The 16,699-nt window shown below is 59.9% G+C and overlaps 2 protein-coding genes across 3 annotated transcripts in view; one reads left to right on the top strand and one right to left on the bottom strand.

Annotated features, from left to right (window-relative positions):
* The window catches only part of LOC123374974 (semaphorin-3F-like), a 110,802-nt gene extending 107,083 nt beyond the window's left edge, over positions 1–3,719 (top strand). For both annotated transcript variants that reach the window (XM_045025435.1, XM_045025434.1), the window contains 5 exons: positions 617–658; positions 1,175–1,332; positions 1,692–1,759; positions 2,783–2,916; positions 3,159–3,719. In XM_045025435.1, coding sequence (XP_044881370.1) covers positions 617–658; positions 1,175–1,332; positions 1,692–1,759; positions 2,783–2,916; positions 3,159–3,617 — 861 coding nt within the window. In that variant the 3' untranslated portion in view covers positions 3,618–3,719. The remainder of the gene's footprint in view (positions 1–616; positions 659–1,174; positions 1,333–1,691; positions 1,760–2,782; positions 2,917–3,158) is intronic.
* An 8,671-nt stretch (positions 3,720–12,390) lies between these two features.
* LOC123374087 (semaphorin-3F-like) lies at positions 12,391–16,274 on the bottom strand. The gene is made up of 4 exons (XM_045023548.1): positions 16,213–16,274; positions 15,052–15,196; positions 13,514–13,736; positions 12,391–12,488 (listed from the first exon to the last, which is right to left on the bottom strand). The coding sequence occupies exons 1-4, from the start codon at positions 16,272–16,274 to the stop codon at positions 12,391–12,393; spliced, it is 528 nt and encodes a 175-aa protein (XP_044879483.1).
* Between the last annotated feature and the right edge of the window lie 425 nt (positions 16,275–16,699).

Genomic DNA, 16,699 nt, shown 5'->3' with positions numbered 1-16,699 from the left:
TGGTTTGATGCCAATGGATTTGTTTCTGACTGTCTCAGCCCTTTGCTCCCTGTGATCGAGAGCAGCTCCAAGGGGGCTGAGTGGCCCGGACTAACCACCATGTGTCACGGAGTGTGGGGGAGTCAAGGCCCTGCACCCCCAGCTTCCTGCGATTCACCATGACTCTCAGCCAGCCAGTAAAACAGAAGGTTTATTTGGATGACAGGAACACAGTCCAAAACAGGTCTTGCCGATACAGACAACAGGACTCCCTTTAGTTAGGTCCATCTGGGGGCCCCGGGGAGGCCACAGCCCTGTTGGTCAGGGCCCCCCTCATTATTTTTCAGCCAGCTCCAAACCTGAAAACTTCCTTCAGACTCTCACTCACCTCCCCCTGGCTCTTTCCCCAGCCTTTGTGTTCTTTGTCCAGTTTCCGGGGCAGAGGTGTTACCTGGCCTCCAACCCCCCTCCTGGGTTCTCATGTTACATGCTCAGGTATGCAACCTTCCCCAAGGCAGGCCGTCCCAGCAAAACTCCCCTGCAACCTTCCCAGGTTAATACTTCCCACTCAGCATTTAAATAACACATCAAGAACATTCCCACTTTGTCACACCTTGCTCCCATGCTCTCATTCCAGGTTCCAGCCCCCATCAAGACCATGACCATCTCCTCCAAGAGGGTAAGCTGGTAGTGTGCTGAGGTGGGGTCCTCCTGGGGGTCGCCCACCCGGCGCAGACGCCAGCCCAGCCTCGGCACTCCCGCCTGCTGAGGAGAGGCGGAGAGTCCATGTGTTCCTAGTCAGACAGGGACTCTCCGAGTGTCCCAGGGGCTTCCACCTTCAGATGGGCTCTGTCGCTAACTCGCAGGGGTGGGCGGGGGAAGGGCCACTCAGAGATCTGAGCTCCCAGCCCCGCTTGCAGGAGCATCGGGAGGCCGGCTTGGAGGGAGGTGTGCGGGGCGCCCCAGAAACCCGCTTGCTCTGCCTCAGCCAGCCCCGGGGACGGGGGGTCTGCTGGGAGGGGGGAGTTCCCGCCCATTTCCGGACAAGCGCTGCGCTCTCAGAGAAGCAGCCCCTCCTCGATCCCAGGATCCCAGGGGCGCCCAGGCCAAGGGAAGACAAGTGCATTTGGCACCTGAGACAGTACAGCGTCTGCAGCAAGGAGGCATCTCACCATGTCCTCTTTGCCCCCCACAGCAACAGCTGTACGTGGCCTCGGCCATAGGAGTGACCCACCTGGCCCTGCACCGCTGCGACGTGTATGGGGAGGCCTGTGCCGACTGCTGCCTGGCCAGGGACCCCTACTGCGCCTGGGACGGCAAGGCCTGCTCCCGATACTCAGCATCCTCCAAGAGGTACGGCCCAGCTGTGCTGTGGGGGCAGTTATACCGGGGGCTCAGCACAGGGCCAGGCAGTGCTAGAGGGAGGGGCTGTTATACAGGGGGATCCTGCACCCTACACGGGTTCTCGTACTCACTGGCTGGGTTTGCCAACAGGGCGCTGGCGCTGGGAGGCAGCATGTGGGGGCAGGGGACCCAATATCTTTGATGAGAGGCAGAATTGGGGCTCTGCCCCAATCCCCATTATACCTGGAGGGGGATGACTAAGCCGCGCATGATGCAGCCAATCTCCACCTACAGGGCTGCCCCAGGTGGTTGGTGGTGCCCTGAGACTGTGAGCAACTTTCCATCTGTGCCTTCTCCCCCTTCCACAGGCGGAGCAGGCGCCAGGATGTCCGGCATGGTAACCCCATCCGCCAGTGCCGGGGCTACAACTCCAACGGTGAGTAGGGCCAGCCGGCCACCCTGCCCCTCCTCCCACCTATGGCAGGTACGTCCGGGACACAGGGGATGGAGAAAAACGGGGTGGGGATGTGAAATATGTAGATTAGATGTCCCGATCAATAAATGAGTTGCAAGGTTGGATGGATGGATGGATGTGTATGTTCAAGGATGGATGGGTGTGTATGTACAGAGATGGATGGATTGATTGGTGGATATGCTGGGTGAATGGATGGAGGAATGGATAGAGGGATATGCTGGGTGGGTGGATGGAGGGATGGATGGATGTGCTGGGTGGGTGGATGTATGGATGTATGGATGGATATGCTTGGTGGGTGGATGGATAAGCTGGGTGGGTGGATAGAGGGATGGATGTGCTGGGTGGGTGGATGGATGGATGTGCTGGGTGGGTGGATGGATGGATGTGCTGGGTGGGTGGATAGAGGGATGGATGGATGTGCTGGGTGGGTGAGTGGGTAGATGGATGGAGGTGCTGGGTGAGTGGATGGATGGATGGATATGCTGGGTGGGTGGATGGATGGATGGATGGATGGATATGCTGGGTGGGTGGATAGAGGGATGGATGTGCTGGGTGGGTGGATGGATGGATGTGCTGGGTGGGTGGATAGAGGGATGGATGGATGTGCTGGATGGGTGGATGGATGTGTTGGGTGGGTGGATAGAGGGATGGATGGATATGCTGGGTGGGTGGATGGATGGATGGATGGATGTGCTGGGTGGGTGGATGGATGGATGTGCTGGGTGGGTGGATAGAGGGATGGATGTGCTGGGTGGGTGGATAGATGGATGTGCTGGGTGGGTGGATAGAGGGATGGAGTAGAGTGAGGGCTGAATGCATACACTGGACGGCTGGCGGTAGATAGAGTGCAGAGAACGCTGCAGTCCCCTTAGTGAGGGCAGGCTGCTGGAGGCAATGGCTCTCCCAACTCTGTGGGTAGGGTCGGGTTCGCACCATTGTGTTGATTCCATTGCCCGACTTCCCGTCTCCTCTGCCCCACTCCAGCCAACAAGAACACGGTGGAGGCCGTCCAGTACGGGGTAGAGGGCAGCACGGCCTTCCTGGAGTGCCAGCCCCGCTCCCCACAGGCCACCGTCAAGTGGCTGCTCCAGAAGGACAACAGTGACCGGCGGAAAGAGGTAGGAGGGCACAGAGCTAGGGGGTGCTTGGAGGGAAAGGCCCTGCAGCCCACTGCCTGCTGTCTGGGGCAGGGAGCCAGGCTGGCATAATGAGGTGCTGCAGGTTGGGACTGAGGCGGTGGGGGAGGCTTGCATGGGGCCTGTCTCTAATCTCCTCCCCCCCTCCTCTGATGACACCCCACCATGCCTGGCTGCGTCTCACCCGTTCTAACGCTCTGGCCCTTGGCCTCTCTCCCATCCAGCTGCGCATGGAGGGCCGGGTGCTGCGGACGGAGCAGGGGCTGCTCCTGCGCTCCCTGCAGCTCTCAGACAGCGGTCTCTACTCCTGCACGGCCACTGAGAACAACTTCAAGCACACAGTGGCCAAGGTGCAGCTGCATGTGCTGAGCAGCGAGACCGTGCACAGCGTGCTCTTCCAGTCAGAGGCGCCCGCCCTGCAGGCTGATGGCGACATCTCCTCCTCCGTGCTGGGCATGCGGGCTGGCCTCCCTGGTGCCCCCAGCCCCCACTACCAGGACCTGGTGCAGCTCCTCACCCAGCCTGAAATGGGACTCATCAACCAGTACTGCCAGGGCTACTGGCGGCATGCCGCCTCCAGCCACAAGGAGGCGCTGGCCAGCCTCAAAGCCAAGGAGCTGCAGGACGAGAAGAAGCCTCGAAACCGCCGGAATCACCAGCCAGACGTGGACCAGCTCACATGAAACCGCCGCCAGGGACTTTGTAATAACAGTGCTATATTTTTCCCCCCTTTTAATATTAAAAATATCTATAAATATATATATAAATATATATATACACACACACTCCCCCACTCCCTTTCAAGACAGTATTTATTTGTAGGTTGTACATAGTCCATGGGAGACGCGGTCCCACCCCATTGCCCCATGGCCGTCTGGGTAAGATAGCCAGGTTCCCAGAGGCACCCTGGCCTGCAGCTTGTCCTTTTCTCTTCCTAATTTCTATGGTACTGTAAAATAAAAGGCAGGCACCGAGCATGGGGGTGGGGCTAGGGTAAGATCCCCTCCCCCAGTCCCTCATCAAACCAGAAGCTCTTCATGCTAATGTAGAAATGGGCCAGCACAGGACTCTCTGCCCACTCTCTGGATGCCAAGCCAGAGTGCTGGCACCTGGAGGGGCCGTTTTCTGTCTCTAGCTGGGGGGGATGTCTCTGAGCTGGGGTGCCATTGGCGGAGCTGCCATGTTCCCTCTCCCCCTGGCATGGGACCTGTGGGGGAGCCTGAGTTTGGTCTGTTTCCCACCAGTGCCCTTGGCATTGATGTGTGCTGGGCCCGAGCGGGGAGGGATGGGAAGTCCATGCTGGGGGGTGGAACTTCTTGGCCACTGACAATATCCTTGCCCTGTTGGCACTGGACAAGGAGGGAACTGGCAGGGAGAGAGGGAAGTGGTCCCCTCAAGGGGACAGGGTTCCCAGGAACCCGGCACCCATTGTGCATGCATGCCCGATGGCCCATCACTCCTGGCGGTACTGTCCAGGCTGGGTGCCTCTCGAATGCCCAGGAAGGCACCATTGCTGGGCTAAACCCCATGGGGGGTCGAGGGCACAAGGCCAGGCTCTTCCACCTGCCACTGGCCACGCGTCACTCCTGCGAGGGGTATATCTGGGAATGATATCACAGGCTCAGCCTGGGCTGATTGGTGGCTGATGTGATGCCCTCCAGGGGGTGGAGCTGCAGTGGTCTAAAAAACTGACTCTGTGGCTAGATTAAGTCAGGGATTCAGGAAGCAAGAGGGGTGAGGATGTCAGCTGCAGCCGTGCTCCTGTGGTGCCAGCTGCACCCAGCAGGCATGCCCCTTCCTGGGCTCTGCTGCGGTGGCACCTTGGAGGGTACTAGGGAGACTGGGTATAGGGGCCAGGAATGGCTGGGGCAGACACTCCTTCCCCCCCCCCCCGAGGTGAGAAGAATTCTTTTTGGCATGTGGGGTGAAGCAAGGAAAGGACAGAGCGAGTAGGGGAATGGAGTGAGGTGAGTGGAGGAGCAGAGGCAAACAATGGGTACCTGGACGGCCAGGTCCCCACTACTGAGTGAACTTGGGCAAGTCACTCCCCTCTATGTGCCTCAGTTTCCCCATCTGATTACTTCTCATTATTTATTAAGCCATGGCCTCACTGCCAGTGGACCTGGCCGCATCAATGTCTCTGCTGTGTGGCTTCATGAGGGGGGAGAGTCAGTATTGAGTTGTAAGGCATTGTGGGTAGTGGAGTCCTGGGACACCCGGTCGCTGCCCTGGGCCATGTGTGGGAGCTGAGTAGTGGGTTTCCTGGCAGGTGCATTGTCCCAGTCATGTATGCGGGGGGAGGGGGGCAGAGAGATGAGAGGGTGAAAAAAAGGGGTCATTGGTAGGGGGCAGACTGGCTGAGAGCACTGCCTGCATTCAATCCCTAGGCCTAGTGGCCACAGCCACACTCACCCTGGCAGACCCCAGAGTGCTTTGCAAATTGGACCAACAGGGGCACTTCAGTCACTTCTGGGGATGGGGCGGGGCGGGGCGGGCGGGGGGGTGTTACAATAGTGCCTCTGCCCCACAGCTTAAGTCAAGACTCCGAAATTGCCCTGGGAGCTGGGGGGAGGGGGGAAATTGGCCTCCAGATGCTTGGGGCAGGCATTGGCTGCTGCTGCTGCTGCTGCCATAGGGGTTTTAAGGCCTGTGATCAAAGCACCTGCCTGAATTAATTGGTGGGGCGAGACAGAGCCTGGGGTTTACCCTGGCTCCCCTGCTCCCAGCCTGTGCTGCCTGGGCTTACCACTAGGGGCCAACCTCAGCCCTGGATTCAGCAGGGGGCCCCAGCTCATGCGCTCACAGAGCCGCTGGCATGTTGCCCACACCACCCCAATATTTCAGGCCAAGTCCGTGGCTGGTGCAAAGCAGTGCAGTATCACAGCCTGCCATGGGTGTTGGTGGGGCTTCGCCCCCTTCCAACCAGCTGAGGATCCAGCCCTGGCCCCTCCGGAGTCAGGTGCCCATCCGCCCACTAGTGTGGCATGGTCCCAGCACACACAGGCACTCCATGACTGCTAGCAGCTGCAACACTGCCCGCTGGGGAAATCCAGGCAGGCCGGAGCAGCGGGGCCAAGCAGGGCAGGCACTGCCCCCCAGACAGCACACAGGGAGGTTAGTCAGGCTCAGCGCAAGGAGGCTGGCCCAAGAGCTGGGGACACAAAGAGGACTGGGTGCCAATCTGGGAGAAGGCACCATTACCCACCAGGGTCACTGCCCCACCCAAGCCATGATTCATGGGCACAGCCACATCCAGCCCTGGCACTGCACACTGTTAAAGCCAGGTGCCTGGCAGGGGCAGATAGAAGCCAGGCCTCTTAAGCATCTGTAGTAAAAGCTAGACAATCCTATGGAAAACTACCCATGATTTCAGATGAGAGAAAAACATGTGACATGGTCATCCTGCAATTCCACCACAGTCAGAGTGCCTGGGCACCCCAGGGGCTGTGCCCATCTCTATTCACATGACAGGCATCTGAGAGTCATCCGTTGGTTTTCCTCTGAGATGATAATGCCGAGTTCCTTACCCACACACACCCTGATAGGGCTCCACTCTGCCCAAGCAGATGGGTGAGGGAGCAAAGCATCCTGGGGTCAGCTATGCAAATTCCAAAGCAGGAAGTCAGGCCCTGAGAGTCCCGCCCCTTTGCTCCCAGCTAGTTGCATCTCAAAAGGGGACACCATGGGGCATAGGGACAGGCAGGGAGAGCTCACCCTTGCCAAGCCAAACTAGTAAGGCAGGAATTGTGCCCTTTGCGTCCCAGTGCTCCTAATGCCTGGTGTTAATCACTTCGAAGCGGGCCGCTTCTGTGACTGAGTGACCCACGCTCACGTGGTGTGTACTGACAGGTACACGCCAGGGCCATGCCCATCCATTCCCCTCACCCCCACCCCCACCCTATGGGACAGCTGCCTGTGCCGATTCAGACCAAGCGCATCTGCTCTCTGGTGTAAATAGTTGTAAATGGCGAATGTAATGGAAGCGGAGCAGGCAGCAAGGCTGAGCTCCAAGGCACATCACACCTGTAATGTGAACTTCCTGTGGCTGGGAACAAACTAATAAACACTGGCTTTGTTTATGGAGACCCTGCCTCTTTCTTCGGCCTTCTCTCAGCCGTGTTCTGTCTAGAAGGGCCTTGAGCTAGTGGGAGTTCTCTAGTGATCAGAGCAACCCACTGTCCAGCTGTGCCAGTGCACATGTAACCCAACCGGTGCTCTGTGTTTTGAGTCCTCCTCTACTGGCTGCTCCCATAGGAGGATAAGAGTTTACTATTGCTACTAATGGATGGAGTTGCTCCTTTAGCTCACATACTAGCAACCTAGGCTTTTAGTGCTGACGGTCCAGGGTTTGATGTCCAGCAGGCAAGGCGATATATCGAACCCCGAACGCGCTCCCGTCAACTCCGGAACTCCACCGGAGCGAGTGGCGGTAGCGGAGTCGACGGGGGAGCCGCGGACGTCAATCCCGCACCGTGAGGACGGGTAAGTAATTCGAGCTAAGGTACTTCGACTTCAGCTACGCTATTCACGTAGCTGAAGTTGCGTACCTTAGATCGGCCCCCCCACCCCCTAGTGTAGACCAGGCCCTGGTCAGGCCGGCTTCTCTACGCCTTTCCCCCATTCCCTCTAATCAGCAGGGTCCTGGAGAAGATAAAGTCAAACAAGGCCCGGGTCCTCCTGATTGCCCCGGCGTGGCCAAGGCAGCATTGGTACGGGACCCTCATGGGCCCGGCGGTAGCTCAGCCGTAGCCGTTGCCACTCCGCCCGGACCTGCTCTCTCAGGACCAGGGCCGCCTCCTCCATCCCAACCTAGCGGCTCTTCACCTCACGGTGTGGCTGCTCAGTGGTTAGGTGGAGAGGAAAGGATGTGCTCAGAGCAAGTTCAGTGCGTCCTCCTCTAAAGTAGACGGCCCTCCACTCGCCGCGCTTATTTGGCCAAGTGCTCCCGGTTTTCTAGGTGGGCGGTGGACCAGGGTGTCTCCCCGGTGACCACGCTGATCCAACTTATCCTTGATTACCTCCTCCACCTGAGGGCCCAGGGCCTCGCGCCCTCATCAGTCAAGGTGCACCTGGCAGCCATATCGGCCTTCCATCCACCGGTGCAAGGGCACACGGTATTTTCCCATGCTATGACTGGCTGGTTCCTTAAGGGTTTGGACTGTCTTTTTCCTTATTCTAGACCCCTGGTCCCACAGTGGGACCTAAATCTGGTGTTGGCTCGTCTCACGGGCCCTCGTTTGAACCACTGGCCATGTTCTCCTGGTCTCACCTGTCATGGAAGGTGGCCTTCCTGGTTGCGATCACGTCGGCCAGGCGGGTCTCGGAGTACAGGGCTCTGACCTCTGAACCGCCGTACACCGTCTTTCATAAGGACAAGGTCCAGCTCCGCCCACACCCCATGTTTCTCCCGAAGGTGGTCTCCGCCTATCACATGGGTCAGGACATTTTTCTACCGGTCCTCTGCCCCAAGCCTAACGCGTCCAGTGAGGAGCGCCGTTGCCACACGCTCGATGTGTGGTGGGCTCTGGCTTTCTACCTCTAGCGGACTAAGCCATTCAGAAAGTCCTCGCAACTGTTTGTCGCCTCGGCTGAGCATGCAAGGGGCCAGCTGATTTCCACGCAGCGGCTTTCCAATTAGATCACTTCATGCATCCGGTCCTGTTATGAGCTGGTGGGTGTCCCTCCGCCACCCATTGTGAAGGCACACTCGACTTGGGTGCAAGCCTCGTCAGCTAACTTCGTGGCCCACGTCCCCATCCAGGACATTTGTAGGGCCGCCACGTGGTCTTCGGTTCACACGTTCATCTCACACTATGCGATCGTCTCCCAGACCAGGGAAGATGCTGGGTTCAGCAGGGCTGTCCTTCATCCTGGGAACTTGTGAACTCCTACCCACCTCCAACAGATATAGCTTGGAATCACCTACTGTGGAATACACATGAGCAATCACTGCAGCGGGGACCTCACAGCCCTGCCCCGGGGTGGGGACAAGGGCTGGGATGCAGGGCCCAGGTCGGCACTGGGCCAAGGTGCTGCAGGACAGCTGTGCATCTTGGGCAGGCATTGGTGTGGCTGCTGGAGGGAGCAGGCCCCGAACAGCCTGAACCCAGGGCTGGGGGAGTGGCCCAGAGAGTGGGCTGGGGGCATGGCCAAGCTGGGCAAACAGGACGTCCCCTCTTGTGGGGCTACAGCTAGAGGCCATGCTAGAGGGATGCTCTTCTGGGTGAAGTTAGGGTGACTCGGTCACTGCTGTATGGGAGACTCCCTGGCTCAGATTCTGGCCGGGGTTAATCATGGGGCCCTGGAAAGGGCCTGACTGTGAATCATACCGTTCTGAGTGTGTTATTCCCTGAGGCGTGGAGACTGGGACTGGGTAGGTGGGGAGACTGGGGCTTGGCCAGTGAGCCGGGGCGTGGAAGACACAGGACTGAGTCCAAGACAGGTTGGCAGGGTTGGAGCAGAAAGGGGTCACTTCAGAGAAATGGGCAGAAGGCTCTGGGCCCACTCCTCCACAGCCTGGCATGGACCATGTGATTCCTGGGTCTCCCCTTTCCTCTGCAGTCAGCAAATATCTGTGAAATCCGCTGGCAAAGTGGGTGTCTCATCCCCCCCTCTAGTGCTGGGCCACCTTGAGGATGACAACCTACTACTGCTTTCAGTAACTCGGTTAGCTTGCATGGCAGAGGTCCGTGCAGTGGATCTAAATGTCCCAACCCTGCTGATGACCTATGGGGGTGTCAATATGGTGCCAGAGGATGGAATTTCTGGTTTTTCAGGTGGCTTGTTTGTAGCCCTCGGAAATTACACCGAACACACAATGTTAAAAGAACATCGTTAAGGTTGCAAAGACAGGCACTTGAAATGCCAGACTTGAGACTGGCTGTGCACCCTCTGGTCAGCCTTCGTGTGCATCTGCATTACAGCAATGGATACAATTCAAATGCAATTGGTTATATGCTCACACACTATTTTTTCCACTGGAGCCCTGCCCCATGCAGCGCACGGGCTGGCCCTGCTCTGGGGGAGAACTGGGGTAATGTAGGACTTTGAAAGGTGAGCAGTGATTAAGACAGGGGGGGATTGCAAGGAGAGAAAGGAGGGGCTCATGGTTCAGGCTGTTGAATGCTGCCCTGGACAATTAGATTCTGTCCCTGCCTCTGCCCCTGAGTTCCTGTGTGATGCTGGGCAAGTCACTGAATCACTTAATTTCACAGGCATCACTGATTGTCTTGGCTAGATTTGCAGCCGTGCTGAGCCCTGGTGGGGGCAGCTGAAGGCAGGGGAAGCTGTGCTTTGAATGCACAGCCAAAGCACTGCAGAGTTCAGGGAGACCCGGCCCTCTGACAACCAGGAAATAGAGATCTCAGCTCAGTCCAACTCCAGCTTCTGGGAGCCAGGAGATGCAGCGTGAAGGTGCACGCCCACCGAGGGCCACCCGCTGCGTTGTGTTAATGCTTCTAGAATAGATGGGCCCAGAGAGCCCAAGGTGTTAACATGACCCAGTCACTGTCCAACACTAAACAGGGCTCGGGGATTGGAATACAGTAGTCCCATTGCAAACCCACTGGGAAATTCATGCCGAGGTTTGGAAGTGCCTTGGTCAGGGTTCACTAGAATCAAAACGAAAAGGAGCAGACCAGGCCCTAGAGCACTCGCCAAGCTGCTTTTGCAGCACGTGGAGCTTGGGCAGAGCCTCGCTTCGTCAAACAAGCTGGGGCAGGGGGAAGAAAAGGGGCGGGCTGGCATGCAGGTCTGCCCCATTCCGCCCAGCTGGGAGACAGGAATGCTCGTCACTTTCTCACTTTTGCCAAGCAAATGGGCACGGGAAGCAAATCAGTGAGAACAATTCACTGGGAAGGGCAGAGGTCCCGCTGCGGAGTGGCTCAGGGCCGTCGGAGCTCACCAGCCAGGTAAGCTGGGTCACAGTGCTCTGAACTGGTGCCAGGGCAGTGCAAAGCAACGGGAGGGACCTGATGAATTCAACCCACCATCTGTAATTGGCCTAGAGGAGGCTGACACAGGAAGGGGGGGCAGGGACAGCCCAGCCTCAATCCCAGCATCTCTGTGCTTTCAGGGCTGCCCCTGTGCCTCAGTTTCCCTGGCAGCACTGCCTCAGGGTGCACTTACGGGGAAGGTGCAGGGCGGGGACAATGGGGGGTGGGCAAGTCCACACAGATTCCACCCCCTCCCCCACTGTGGCTGGACCACCAAAGACACCAAAAGGGATGAATGGCAGAGACCAGGTCCAGGAGGCCGGGGTCTGGCATCCAAATCCCACTGGCCACAGATTTGTGTGGGTGGAAAACCCCCTCCCCCTAATTTCCCTCCATACTCCCCACACCTGGGTCCACATGCACCGCCTACACTGGGAACCTGTGTCAGGGCTGATCCCTGCAACTCCTGCCCCACAGCCTTCAGGGCCACCCCCCACAGTCATTCCTCCTGGGTCAGCTGCCCCCCACACACACCATGCCTGAGCAGAACTCCCTGCCAGCTCCTCCCTGGCCCTGAGCTGCTTGGGATCGTGCCTCACATGGCATGTGGCGAGCCCTGAGCACGGGAGGGAGGCCGCCCGGGCAGCCGCCATGGCCCCATTTCTGTTGCCCATTGGGCAGGTGTGACGCAGGCAACGCCAAGCAGGTCTGTGACCCCTCTGCAGGCTCACCAAAGGACAGGTGCTGTGGGTCTCTGCCAGACGCTGAGAGCATGCTCAGCAGTGTGATGAGAGCACGTGGTTTGCCTGGGGGCTGTGTTAAGAGAAGTGTAAAATGCAGAATCATGGGCCCCAAAACCGCTGGATGTGCCACGTCACCCGGGATCTCAGCTACAAGAGCAAGAGCAATCAGCATCTCTGGCCCCAGCCCAGCCCAGTGTTTACAGCCCGGAGCAGAGTCATGCAGGCCTGAGAGTCATGGAACCAGGGAAACCCCAAGAAAAGCCTCTGCATAAGGCCCCTTGGGGCTGAGCTGAAGTTAATAAAACACCCTGATTATGAAAAGAGACAAAAGGTCTGGGACTGTATAGGCAGCAGAATGAGCACAGATGGGCTCCATGGTAGACATGCCACTGCCAGTGTTTCATGAAAAGTGGATCCGAGCCCACTGGACTGGAAAAGCTGGAGCTAGAGTAGCTGGGAGTCCTGACACACACAGTCAGTGCTCCTGTCCCACTCCCTATAGCGCCCCCCAGTGGGAGAGACTGGGAATGGAAGAAGCATCCCGCAGCCATTATTTCTGCCCTGGGCTTTATAGTGCCCCCTGCTGGGAGAGGCTGGGGCTAGAGTAGCCGGGACCCCTCCACACACATACACACACACACCAGCCAGCACTCCTGCCCGCTCCCCACAGCACCCCCTGCTAGGAGAGGCTGGGACTGGAGTAGCCGGGAACTCCCTCCATAACCAGCACCCCCTCCTCCCCACAGTGCCCCCCTGCTGGGAGAGAACACAGCCAGGTTTCATTGCCTCTCGTAAAAGCACCTGGGCTTGCTCCTGCTATTGCTGATAGGCTCATAGGGCCCTACGAGGGTGTGCCAAACCTGGTTCCTGATGTCCCCTGCAAGAGGAGACCGATCTGGTGAGTCCAGCACTGGCCTGGGAGCTGGCAGATCTGGCAATTCGTTACACCGATGTTGGGGCAGGGAGGAAATTCCCTGGTGGGCGGGACAGGTGGTGGGAGAATTTGGCCAGGCTGTCGTGTGCAGGGGCGACTGAGAGAACAGCTGGCCAGGAGACAGCACATCCTTTAGCTAACAGGATCTTTCTGGGTCATTAGCGTTCCCTGCCACCTGCGTGGCGGCACTGGCTGGGCTCCCCAGGCTGGCTGGCAGCCAGGGGCTTGGCTCCCTGAGAGGGGCCGAGGCAGCGCCAGCCACTCTGCCACAATGAGCCCCCACAGTTAAACAAGCCCCTCTGCCCCAGGCTGGTTTCCGGGGGCCTGGCAGACCCTGCCCCCGCAGCCTCAGATGGCCCAGACCCCACGTGGCCCAGCAAGCGCCAGGCTGCCCAGCACGGGGTGGGCTGGGGTCTGCCCAGGGCATCATCCTGGCACAATCACTCCATGAGGGGTGGGGAACCAACAGCCAGCGCAGACCCTGCCCCGCCTGCAGCCCCGCTTGGTGCGGCCCAGTTCTGGTGGCTGAGTCCCTGCTGAGGGCACCACGTTCTCTGGGGACTGATTCTGACCCCACGCCAGGTGCCTGGAGGGGCTGGACACTCACCTCCAGATCCCCACACCCTCCCCGGCTCTGTGCCAGGCTGGAGTCACCACAGGGCACCCACTCCATTCATCCTGAATAGACAGCCTGGCCTCGATTGCTGCACCCCCAGAACAGGCTCTGGGGCAGCCCCTGGGTGGGGGGACTCCAGATGGAATTCTCTGCCAGGCTCCTCTGTCAACGAGCTGGTCGCCAGGCACGTCTGATGGGGAGAGCGGGGAGCGCAGCCCTGGCAACGCTGACCTGGCGAGCCGGCCCAGAGCGGGCTAAGCTCCCTACTGTGCCCAGTGCTGGGCAGCATGCCCTCCCGCATGGCCCAGGTGGGTCCATGTTGTGTGTTTCTCCAGCGCACGTCTGCGGGTACCTGTGCCCAGGAAAAGCACCTCATAGCGCCTGTCGGCTGCATCCACCTGGTCCACGGCCACAGTGGTGAACCTGTAGTGCATGTTGCTGCGCACCACCAGTGGCTGGCGGTGCACGGGGTACACGGCATGGTACATCAGCGGGTGCGAGCGCATGAAGTTGATCACCTCGTCTGGGTAATCCTTGGTCGACTTCATGGAGGGGGTGAAGGTGCCTCCTGGGCACTGAAACACAGAGTGGGAGGGTAAGACACCAGCCCCACCCCACGGCCCGACCTCCCTCCTCCCAATCATGGCCCGGCCTCCCCCCGCTTCCCACCCGCGGCCTGGCTTCCCCCCGCCCCCAAAGGCATGGGACCCTCTCCCCATCCTGCAACCCAGCTTACGCCCTCCCCACCCCAGGTCACCATCTTCCCCCTCCCTATCGGTGGCACGGCCTCCACCCTGTCCCCTGAGGCATGGCCCTCCCACCTTACTGCATGGCCTGCCTCCCAATGCACAGCCCCACCCCACCACATGGCATGGCCCCCCCACACGCCCCCAAGGCATGGCCTCCATCCCACCCATCCTGTAGGACAGCTTGTGCCCTAAGCAATGTGCCCACTCTCCCTTCCTGAAGGTGTCAATGCACCCATCCTGCAGCCAGCATCAGGTGCCACAAGACCCCGACCCACAGCCACCATCTCACATGTGCCCCCTTCACGGGAAGCCTCTGACTTCTCCATTCCCCACCGCACTGGCCTTGTGCCCTGCCTCTGCTGAGGCCGGGGGTTGTGGAATAGGGGGAGCCTCTCCCCTGGCAGAGCAGGCTTGGTGCCCCTGGTGCAGGGGCTGGCAGAGCCCTGGCATGAGGCCAGCATGGGGCGGTGCTGGGCTGAGAGCCCCACACACTGCTGCCCTCTCTCCACGCAGCAGGCGGCTGGACAGCCAAAGGGCCAAGTTACCCCTGGTCCTGCTGGGAAGAGGGGCTTGAGGGTGCCCACAGTGGGGGGGTCCTGGCAGGGGACCCCAGCCCACCCAGGGCTAGGCTGACAAAAGATTGGCTGATGGCCATTGCTTTGGGCTGCTCCCAAACCAGGCCAGGCTGTGCAGAGCCCAGGCAGCTGTCAAAGGCTCCAAGGGCCATGGCCAGGCCTGGAGCCTGCCAGCCCCACTCCCTTGCCTCTGAGTGCACAATCTCGTGGCCCTTCCCTCAGCCCCCTGCCCAGCCTCCCGGCCCTGGCAAGGTGCATCCCCTCATGGCCACAGCCTGTCTGCCACTCTCGGGGTCTCCTTGAGTCGTGTGCCAAGCCTGGCTTGGCCAGGGGGAGTTGCTCTAGGCCCCATCGTGGAGCAGGTTCCAGGACTCCTCAGGGGCAGCGTCAGAGTCTCTGCACAGGGGCGGTCCCTGCCCAGACACACGCACTGGTGGGCACTCTGTGACTGTGCCCCCTGCCCCACACCTCCAGCGCCCATCACTGCAGCCATCCCCAGAGGACCCCCCACTCCCCTGCTGCCAGCCCTGCTGGGCGCTCTGGCAGGAGGCCCCAATCATACTTACGGTGCCCGGGCATGGATAGGGCATTTTGCCTGTGTATGGCATCCACTGGTAGTTGGGTCCCTCCTTGTGGGCGAAGGGCCCATTGAAGACCATGCGGATGTCGGCCATGGAGTACACGCACACAGCGGAGCCTTTGAACACAGACCTGGGGGTGGAGGGGGGAGCATCACATTATCCCTAGGGGGCACCTCTGTCAGACCCACCCTGAACCCATTCCCTGCCCTGACCTGCCTGGCAGAGACCCACCCAGTCGGACTGGGACAGCACCTCGAGCCCTCTGCTCATGTGGGATCCAGAAACGCTCATCGCCAACACATGTGAGGGGGCCTGTGCCCAGGGGGCCAGGATCCCAGCCTGGCACGGGGCTCTCAGGGCTCCACTGTCCGTGAAGGTGATGGCACAGTGATGCCCAGATATGTCTGGGGAACGGCCCCACCCAGCTGCTTTGCCTGTGATCCTGGATCTCTGCAGAGGCAGATCCAGAGGGATCAAGGTCCTCAGCAGCTGCCCGGCCTGGCCTCTCCTGCTGGGACTGACTCAGTGACGCCAGCTGGCACACAGCAAGGCTGCCCGCGTGCTTAATGCACTGGCCTGGGCGCCAGGATGCCTGGGTTCCATGCCTGGCTCTGCCACAGGTCTGCGCTGTGACCCTGAGCCAGTCACTACCCGGTGCCTGAGTTTCCCCATCTGTGAAATAGTGTGTGCCTCCCTGCCGAGGGGTGGGTGTGATGCTTTCCAAGGCTCTGGGTTATAATGGGTGAACCCCCAGTCTGGCTGGGATCCCCTCCACTGCAGCAGCGCGAGACGCCCTCAGACACCCCTGCCCCCCTGCAGTGATCAGCTGGACAGGTGGGGCCGGCTTCGGCAGGAGGAAAGCGACCCCTTTGTGCCCACAAAGCCCCGGTGAGAGTGGGGCTAGATAGACAGCGCCAGCCCAAGCCTGTGCCAAGATAGGGCAGAGTCCAGCATCACCGAGCTCTGTGGGGTTTCTGAGGTGGGGGAGGGGAGCTGATAGAGGCACAGGCAGGAAAGCGGGAGTCTCAGGCCATGCAGCCCCTCCTGCCTGAGCTCAGACTGTGTGACGGGAGGCCAGGCCATCCGGCCCCGGAGCGGGGCACCAGGAGGATAGGGGAATGGGGCCCAACGGTGCACTTCTCTCACCTCGGGGGGGGCTGACCCCAAACCCTCTCTGCCAGCACTGGGATGGGTCTGATCCTAACCATCTCTGCCCTGTGCCAGGATGGGTGTGACCCAGAGCCCTCCCTGCCAGCCCCAGGACAGGCCTGACCCAGAACCCTCTCTGCCAGCATTGGGGCCGACCTGACCCAGAACCCTCTCTGCCCTGCGCCAGAACAGGCCTTATCCAGAACCCTCTCTGCCCACACCGGGAGAGGCCTGACCCAGAGCCCTCTCTGCCAGCACTGGGATGGGCCTGACCCAGAACCCCCTCCGCTGGTGCCGGGAGAGGCCTGACGCACAACCCTTTCTGCCCATCTGAGACAGGCAGGGGTCACTGGCTGTGGGGGAGCTCCCAGCTACTCTAGCCCCAGCCTCTCACAGCAGGAGACAATGTAAGGAGCCATGTACACACACGCTCCAGCACCCATGGTATGGAGCCTGCCCAGTGGGGTGCAATTTCCCCTAAGGG

Source organism: Mauremys mutica, chromosome 7 (genome assembly GCF_020497125.1).
Source record: "Mauremys mutica isolate MM-2020 ecotype Southern chromosome 7, ASM2049712v1, whole genome shotgun sequence".
In the NCBI taxonomy this organism is placed as follows: domain Eukaryota; kingdom Metazoa; phylum Chordata; order Testudines; family Geoemydidae; genus Mauremys; species Mauremys mutica.
The sequence above is the reverse complement of the archived record's forward strand: the minus strand, read 5'-3'. Positions and strand labels throughout refer to the sequence as shown.